At 48.9% G+C, this 9,654-nt stretch overlaps 1 protein-coding gene across 1 annotated transcript; it reads right to left on the bottom strand.

Annotated features, from left to right (window-relative positions):
- Positions 1–6,141: 6,141 nt before the first annotated feature.
- LOC147341178 (melanoma-associated antigen 9-like) lies at positions 6,142–8,929 on the bottom strand. The gene is made up of 3 exons (XM_086388822.1): positions 8,729–8,929; positions 7,704–7,789; positions 6,142–7,386 (listed from the first exon to the last, which is right to left on the bottom strand). The coding sequence occupies exon 3, from the start codon at positions 7,364–7,366 to the stop codon at positions 6,575–6,577; it is 792 nt and encodes a 263-aa protein (XP_086244948.1). The 5' UTR covers positions 7,367–7,386; positions 7,704–7,789; positions 8,729–8,929; the 3' UTR covers positions 6,142–6,574.
- Positions 8,930–9,654: the final 725 nt, after the last annotated feature.

Consider the following 9,654-nt stretch of genomic DNA (forward strand, 5'->3'; position numbering starts at 1 on the left):
CTGTGTGAAATGAAAGTTGCTCAGTCCATGGACTATACAGTACATGGAATTCTCCAGGCCAGAATACTGAAGTGGGTAGCCTTTCCCTTCTCCAGGGGATCTTCCCAACCCAGGGATCGAACCCAGGTCTCCAGAACTGCAGGTGGATTCTTTAACAGGTGAGCCACCAGGGAAGCCCAAGAACACTGGGGTGGGTAGCCTAGCCCTTCTCTAGGGGATCTACCTAACCCAGGAATCAAACCGGGGTCTCCTGCATTGCAGGCACATTCTTTACCAACTGAGTTACCAGGGAATCCCAAATGTATGGATCATAAGAAACTTTGGAAAATTCTTAAGGAGATAGGAATCTCTGACCATCTTACCTATCTCCTGAGAAACCTGTATGCATGTCAAGAAGCAACAATTCAGTTAAGTTCAGTTCAGTCACTCAGTCATGTCCGACTCTTTGCGACCCCATGAATTGCAGCACGCCAGGCCTCCCTGTCCATCACCAACTCCTGGAGTTCACTCAAACTCATGTCCATTGAGTCGGTGATGCCATCCAGCCATCTCATCCTCTGTCCTCCCCTTCTCCTCCTGCCCTCAATCCCTCCCAGCATCAGGGTCTTTTCCAATGAGTCATATTTTGGCATCAGGTGGCCAATGTATTGGAGTTTCAGCTTCAACATCAGTCCTTCCAATGAATATTCAGGACTGATTTCCTTTAGGATGGACGGGTTGGATTTCCTTGCAGTCCAAAGGACTCCCAAGAGTCTTCTCCAACACCACAGTTCAAAAGCATTAATTCTTCAGTGCTCAGCTTTCTTCACAGTCCAACTCTCACATCCATACATGACCACTGGAAAAACCATAGTGTTGACTAGATGGACCTTTGTTGGCAAAGTAATGTCTCTGCTTTTCAATATGCTATCTAGGTTGGTCATGACTTTCCTTCCAAGGAGTAAGCGTCTTTTAATTTCATGGCTGCAGTCACCATCTGTAGTGATTTTGGATCCCCCCCAAAATAAAGTCTGACACTATTTCCACTGTTTCCCCATCTATTTCCCATGAAGTGATGGGACCAGATGCCATAATCTTAGTTTTCTGAATGTTGAGCTTTAAGCCAACTTTTTCACTTTCATCAAGAGGCTCTTTAGTTCTTCTTCACTTTCTGCCATAAGAGTGGTGTCATCTGCATTTCTGAGGTTATTGATCTTTCTCCTGGCAATCTTGGTTCCAGCTTGTTCTTCTTCCAGCCCAGCGTTTCTCATGATGTACTCTGCACATAAGTTAAATAAGCAGGGTGACAATATACAGCCTTGACGTACTCCTTTTCCTATTTGGAACCAGTCTATTGTTCCATGTCCATATTAAAGTGTTATGACCAGGTTTCCTTGTCAATCACAAAAGAATCAGATTTTAATCATGTCTTCTATGAATTTATTCTCATGCATTTAGAAGAATACTGCTAGTTCTTCAAGATTTGTGTAAAAGACTTTCTAAGATTAAACAGATAAACAAATTTTGTTATTAACAGTAAGCTGGTACCAGACTGGAATTTAGTCTTCTCTCTGTTTAGAGAACAAAGTTTTCTTAAAAATTCAGCTTTTGATAACAGATTATAAATTTATTTGCCTTTAAGTGATTCTTATTTGTTTTAAAAATCTTTTTGTTACTTTGGTAATGTAAATAAACATTATTTAAGATTATGGTACATGTAGACAAAGCTCATTCTGCTTCAACAAAAAATAACCCTTCAAGGTTAGACTTTTGCTATCTTGATGTCCTTAAAACATGGTGACAGTCTGATTTTATATCAGGAAATTAAAAATAAATAAACAGTAGCTAAAAATCAAAGCTCTAGGGCTATGGGAAATCCAAGATGGCTGCTTAGCTTTCCCCGGCTCCCTGACAGACCTCATTTTTATTTGATGGGTTAAAGCCTTACCTGGCTACAGTGTTAATGCCCTCACATGAATTCTCCAAAAAAAAATCATGTTTCATTAAATATTAAGTTCTAGTTTTGTTAATTAAGGTCTGTGCTACTAACACTCACTTCTGTGATAGTTCCTTGTTATGTTGTATTGCTAAAAGTTTTAATTCAATTATTAAAAAGGACACTCTTAAGATTATTTCTAAAGCTTACCTCAGCAGCCAGTCTTTGGATAAAGGTCAGATGCTCCATGATGTACAACCAGGAGATTAACACTTGGCTATAATCATTTAACTGAGACAGGTGACCTGGGTATACCGGGCTATCCCCAGTGAAAGTTCTTGACTTAAATTTCTGCTTGTGACCTTACTAATAACCGCTAGCTATCTTATTTTCTATGTAGCTTGTTTCAGAAGATTATTTTTTATATTACCAAATGTGTGATAGAGCCTGTGATAAAATGCTAATATGCAGTTCCATATGAGATCAGTAACTGTAATAATGTAAATTTAGATATGGGAAGAAGCAACAAGAGGAAACATTTTCCTGGACCAAGAAGCTAGTAAGACAGGTATGGTCCAGAAACTTTTGCTACTTACAAGGCCTGATCTAGTGACAACACATTGAGTGGCCTGTCAATGGAATCTTTGTTAGACCTGGGAATGAGCCTTCCCAGCACTGCGGGACACAATAACTGTGAAATGCCCCCCAAACATGGTCAAATATGACTATGAAGGGGCCCTGCTGACTGGAAGTTGGCCCTTGCCAGCTGCCTCTACAAAGACTGAATCATGACCACTACAAGATGCTGACCTTCAACACCCCCTTGAAAGGAGTTCAGGGTGGAGACAAAAAATAAGGCACTCTGTGCTCTGGGAAAAACCCAGGAAAACAGGCCTTAAGATAGTCAGATATTTTCAGGTAAAGATTTTTATGTGTCCAACTTCTTGCATCTTCTCACACATAGAGAAACACTAATGTCACGAACCAATGTCTGGACCTGGTTCTCCTAGTTGCACCTCAGCAGCTTTCCTACTTCTATTAAACTTTGGGCCATATATCTTTAACTTTCTCGTTAAGTTTGTTTCTCCAAGTAGTAGTATGACAAAAATATCCCCTGGCCAATGCTCAGACAACACTAGAACAAGCTGCCTTAGCCTGTGGATTCTCATTGCCCTCTGTAAATGCACCCTGAGGACCTCAGGCTATTCTCCTTTTGATATCTTATACGGGAGACCACCCCCAGTGATAAGAAAGCTCAAAGGAGACCACCAACAACCAGCTGACCTGGAGATGTCCCAACACCTCCAGGCCCTGGAAAGTCTTCCGCCATATTGCCTAAGAAACTTGAGAAAGGACACGCATTTCACGGGGCAATTGGGTTCACCCCTGTCAGCCAGGAGATGAGGTATGGGTTAAAGACTGGAAAAAAGAACCACTTCAGCCAGTTTGCACAGGCCCTCACATGGTCATTCTGGCAACCCCTACTACTGTTAAAGTTATAGGTATCATCCCTTGGATCCACCACACCAGAGTCAAGAAGGCAGTGGCTTCCTGTAATGAGGACACCTGGAAAGCAGTTCAGGACCCCAAAAAGCTCCTCAAGGTCTATCTCAGAAACAAGGACCGCCACCCATAAAGGATGCTGAGCTCTGCTCTAGTCACTCCGGAAGCTGACTAAGTACATGCACAGCAGAAGCTTGAGGATTCTTCAGCCTTGCTCCAGCCACACTCCGGCAGCTGGCTGCTCAACACATGGCGGGAGCTTGAGGATCCGGCTATCAAAATATCAATGGATTTTCATTGTCAACCCTGGACTCTACCCCTGATTGCTATTATTTCTGTGCCCTTCGCCACAGGACTAGCTTCTGTCCCACCCCAGGACTAGGATTTGGGTCAGAATCTACAGTTTACTGTCTGTTATCTCACTGTAATGGGAAGCCTCATTCTTACTAGAAGTCTCTTATGATCGATTCTCCCTACTAACTGAATTGCTCCACAGTATAACTGATGCCCCTTCATGATAGGCTCAGTTGCTATAGCCATGACAACACAAAGATGGGGAGAAAACCTTCTGCAAGTCTTCAGTTATCTGTTATGTGCAGGCTGCTTTGCAGTCGTTTGGTGTCCCTTGCTGTTATAGATGGTGCCGCCCCCATCAAGGCCTTTTCTTTGTTTGGGGGACAGATACTTACTTATGTCTACCTGTCAATTAGGTGGGTATCTGCACCTTAGCTTTCCTCACTCCCCAGATGTATATTGTCCCTAACAACCAGACTCTCACCGTACCTCTGGCAGCACATATGCGGTCAAAAAGAGTCATCCAGTTTATACCCCTACTAGCTAGTCTGGGAATCACGGCTGGGATAGGTATGGGAATAGGAGGAATTGCTTCATCAACCACCTCTTATCATACACTGTCCAAAGACTTCACAGACGACATTGAGAGAGTGGCCAAATCTTTAGTGGCCTTACAGGACCAACTAGACTCCCTGGCTGAGGTGGTTTTGCATAATAAGAGAGGTCTAGACCTACTGACCAGAGAAGGCAATGACAACCCACTCGAGTACTCTTGCCTGGAAAATCCCATGGACGGAGGAGCCTGGCAGGCTGCAGTCCATGGGGGCGCACAGAGTTGGACACGACTGAAGTGACTTAGCAGCAGCAGCAGCAGACCTACTGACAGTTGAAAAGTGTCTGCCTTTTCAGCTGCCTCTTCTTTTACTGCCTCTTCTTGAATGAAGAATGCTGCTTTTATATACACCAGTCAGAAATAGTCAGGAACATGGCCCAGCATCAAAGAGAACAAATCATAAAAAGAGAGAAAAACTAGCTAATTCTTGGGGTAATTGGAGCAATATCTGGAGCTGGGCATCATGGCTTCTCCCTTTAACAGGTCCTCTCTTCATGCTCTTTGCAGCAATCTTGTTTGGCCCTTGTATTCTCAATCCAGTTCATAAACTCTTGGATTGAAGCCACAAAGTTACAAACGGCAATAGTTCAATACACCTCCCTAAATGATGGGGAGCCTGGAATGTCCTACCAAAAACATGGGACGATGCTTTCTACAGCGAGTGATAGACGCATCAAGAGTGGGGAATGAAGAGGAAAAGTTAAAATTTTACATGACCTCCTTCTCCTTCTGCCTCTGTAACTCAGCTTACCCCTTGCAAAGTCTAGATGACCTAGGTCCTGTAGTCTCAGAAAACGGGAACTTGCAATGCTAGAAACTGGAGTTTATCTCACTCACCCTTGTCCTGCTCTTTGCCCCTGCAAACCTGCTTAATCATGCCTGTCCAGGTCAGGCATCCTCCTCCCCATCTTGACCACTGTTCCCACGTGTGAGAAACCCCTTAGTTTAAAACAGCCTATTAACAGCTAGTGTTGCCCACTACAGTCTGTCTATAAAAACTCTGCAATCCCTTTGATCGGGGCTCAGAGCTTGGAGTGTTGACTCCTCTGGGCCCACCAGCATAATAAACCTGAGTTCTCCAACCCTCTGAGTGTTGTGCTTGGATTCTCGAGTACCGGTTTCTGCAACATGGTAACTGAAATGTCTTCAGCTATAAACCCGGAGACTGAGAAGATTGTGTGCCAACCCAAATTCACTCATGTCTCATTTGGAACCTTTCGAGTGTATTTACACTCAGGCAGAAAAACCAGGCGTCTACTTGATCCTGATCAAAGTGCACTTTCTCTTTTGGACCCAGGAGATTCATCTCCGAGTTAGGAGGAACTTCTAATGTATATGTCCTATCTCAGATTTTCTTCTCACCCATAAGACATCGTCGAGAGGTCTGGTACTGCCACCACCCAGCCTCATCACGATCACCTCCCACAGAAGGAACCTAGCTTCCCGAAGCCCAAACTGCCCTGGCTCAGGCACTGACACTTGAGGGATCCTCCTGGAACCCCACCGCCCTGGCCCATGTTGCCTTGTTCTGTGGGACTAGGGGACGCCTCTCCACCTTCCTCATGTGGCTGCAGCTCTTAGGCTATCAATCCCGGTGTGGGGGGTGTCCTGCTTGTCCTAGTGTCCCCACTGCTAACACGGCCTGTCACAGCGCACAAGCTCCCTGAAGTTCTGTGGAATAAATGAGCCAGGAGCAGGGGCTTATTTAGTTGGATTAGTTTTCTCCTACTTTATTAAATAATAACCTGGGAAAACCCAAATAAACTGAAATAGCTGAGCTGTATAAAATGACAGACAAAAAGTATGAGAAGCAAGATTTTGCTATAATCACATTTTATTTTCTAATTCTTTCACCAAGTACATTACTGCTAGGTAAGTTCATATTTCCAAAATAGTTATAAGTCATATCTCATGTTACCATGTTCAGGGTCACAAAATAAAATTGGAGAGTTCCCAAACTTTTAAAAACTAGCAAAACTCTTGTCCTTAAATTGGGTAAGTACAAATACATGTGTGATCAATGTCATTCACAAAGTTGGATACTGAAGTTTATTAAGCCTTATGCTGAAAGGCACATTTGAAAAATTCCTAAAGAAAACAGAGATCAGTCTCCATGTCATCACAGAGAACAGGAACCTAAAAATGCTGCACACGGGGTTCCCCAAGTGGCCCAGGCCATCACTCCTGAGAAGGCTGACCACTCCCTTTTCAATTACAGAGGGATGGATCAGCCTGGCTGCTGCTCTGGCTCAGGACCCCTCTTCCTCCTCCCTCACAGCCTCTGCAGAAGGGAGTGGGAAGGACCTAAAAGCCCTTCGGTTGACCCTGAGCAGATACTCCGTGAATTTCTCCTTGCTGGTCTCCGCGAAGGCCCAGGGACCCCACAGGAACTTGAAGCGAGCAGGGTCGCTGTCAGGCACCTGCCGGTACTCCAGGTACCCCTCGCGCACCCACACTTGGGTCAGCAGCTCCATGGGCTCCCCAAAGATGGGGTGCTCCCTCAAAACACACACCCCCATCTTGCTGAGTGCTCGCCAGATCTCCTCCTCAGGGCTGCGATCCCTATTCTGGAGGATCAGGCTGAGGACCACCACCAGGAGGCCGGCCTTGGGCAGCCCCTGCCCACTTCCCTGTATCGTATCACAGGTGAGGCCCAGGGAGGGAACCATGATGTAGATGGGTGCAGTGTCTACCTGCCTCACATCTACACCAAAGACCAGCAGAACGCACTCAACCGCTTGGCGGAAGACCACTGGGTAGTACTTCTGGTTATCCCCGAGGACCGTATTCATCAATTCGGCATCGGTGGTTGGCTCCTTGGCTCGATACTTGCAGAGCAGGAACTTCACCATGTTAGCCACCATTTTATTCAGAGCTTCCTGGGTCAAGGCCTCCTCAGCAGAGCACGAAGAGACTGGGCGGGAGGAGGCCGAAGGGGTTGCAGCCTCCCCTCCCTCAGCCCCCAAGAGCTGTGCTTCCTCTGGGCCCTGGGTGTCACCTAGGTCCTGAAGGTCTTTCTTGGGCTTCCTCTGCTCACTCATCTCGACCACGAGCACGATGCCTGGGATCAAAGCACAGACAGGAGTGAGGCAGGGGACATTGTGGACCATGGGCCTCAGCTAAGAAACACACCCTGGGTGGTCAACACAGGCCACTTATAGGTCTCCTCTTGAGGGGTGCTCTCGGCCTCACACGGGCCCTCCTCCTGGGCAGTCTGACCCCCTGCTACCCAAAGGAGGAAGGGCAGTGGCTCTCCTGGGTGCAGCCAACACAGCCAGAGGTTCTGGGGCTGACACGGTGGGGGGATTAGGGATTTGTGGGGTCCCCTCTGTTCTGGGATGGGGAGCCCCTGGTGCTCATTCATGACACCCTCCTCACCTTGACTCCTGGTACTGCCTGGACCTCCTCTTTTCTCTGATGTCTGGACACAGGCCTCAGACCTCTGCTCCTGGTTCCTGGAACCCCTGTGAGAAAAATGGAGGGGGCCCCTTGGGGGTAGATTGTGGCACAGCCCTGGACTCTGAGGCTCCCCCCAACAAACTGTGGGGGAAGTGGTCCCCTTGTAGCTCCCTTGTAGTGCCCACCTTTCCCCTGCCACAGCCTGGACCCTGCCCTTTGGGGGCCTGCAGAGTAACTCAGAACAAGACCCGAGTTTGAAGGGAAAGCGCTAAGGGGCCCCACATGTGGTCGCACCTGCCCAGGGCCTTCCGCGGGTCCTAGGCTGGGGAGATGCTCGGTCCCCACCTCACGTCCAGCCTGGACTCCCAGCACTGACCACAAGGGTGGGTTCGGCTCTGTCCGAGGAGTCCACCCTCTGTGGATCTGAAGCCTCCACCCTCCGCCCGAGCACCTCATCTCCTGAAGCCCCTAAGCCAGAGGTCGACAAACTGCTCATCCTGCTCAACCCGCTCTGGGACATCTAAGACCCCCATCAAAGGCAAGGATCCCACCCTGTGTTGGGGTCTAACTGCCTCAGTCCTTCCCCGCCTGGAGCCTGGATTCCAGGCAGGACCTGGAATTGGCCCGTCCTCCATTTTGAGGCCCGCCGCTCTCACCTGGTCCCGTCTCTCTGAGACCCCATGTCAGGAAATGCGGCACGAGGTCGTCCTGCCTGGGGACTACTAGGGTCCCCTCTGTTCTGGGGTCCCGCTCCCCTCACTCCCCCATCAGGATCCTCACCTTGACTCCCGGTAGGACCGGGGCTCTGTCCTCCCCCAGTTTGAGGCCCGGCTCCTCACACCAGGGCCCCAGTCCCTCTTGAGACCCGGATGTCAGAAAGTCAGGACAGGGGTAGTGTGCTTTTCTCACCCCAGGGTCTCGCAGGGCAGATGAAAGGGGCAGGGATCTGTGGGGCTCCATCAGTCCTCCTTGGGGGTCCCCTTAGTCCTGCCTCAGGGCCTTACCTTGTCTCGGAGTAGAGATCCTCGTCTCTCCCCAACTGAGGCCCCGCCCCTTATATCACGTGCCCCGTCTCTCTGAGACCCGGATGTCAGGAAGTCAGACCATGCCTGTTGTTCTCATCCTGCCTCACGGTCTCCAAGGACCGACAACAGAGACAGCTTTCTTTGAGGTCAAGGGTCTCCTAGTCCCCCCTCAGGGACCTCAACTGGTTACCGCACAGGACCTGGAATTCTCCTCTCTGCCCGCCTGAGGCCCCGCCGCCTATAGCGGGTCCCCAGTCTCTCTGAGACCTGACATCCAGGAAATGCGGCATGCGCTCATCCCACCCTATGTGTTCCCTGAGCCCACTGTGATGGGATCCAGGTTCCCCTCAGTCTTTTCTCAGGGTCCTCACCCAGACTTCTTCAGAACCTAAGATCCTCCCCTTCTCCTTCTAAGGCCCGTCCCTTAAAGCAGGGCCCCAACCTGTCAGAGACAGGGATGCCAAAGGTAGGACCCGCTGCCAAGTGCTCATGTCGCCACCAGGGATGCCTAGGGCTGACAGCAGGGGTGGGATCTGAGGGGCCCTGTGTCCTCCTCAGGGTCCTCATCTTGAGCTCTGGAAGGTACAAGATGTCCCTGAGTTTACCCAAGGCTGGACCGTTACACCAAAGCCCTCACTGCCCTGAGACCACAGCTTCCAGAGCTGCTGGTCTCCTGGGGCAGTGGAATGGCCTCTACGAAGCACATGTGAGGTGCACACTGGGATATGAGAGCCCGTGGTGCTGGGGTTTCACCCTCCAGGGACTGGGCAAACTCCACATCTGTCGTCATTAGTTCCCCCACTAAGTAAGATACATGGCCCTGGAACCAGAGGGAACAGTGACCCCACCTACCACCACTCCCGGTGACCCACAAGGAAAGTTGTGCTTCTGGTCCTCCATGTAGC

This window comes from Bos grunniens, chromosome X (genome assembly GCF_055505025.1).
Source record: "Bos grunniens cultivar Pamir isolate PY7600 chromosome X, Bosgru_T2T1.0, whole genome shotgun sequence".
In the NCBI taxonomy this organism is placed as follows: Eukaryota; Metazoa; Chordata; class Mammalia; order Artiodactyla; family Bovidae; genus Bos; species Bos grunniens.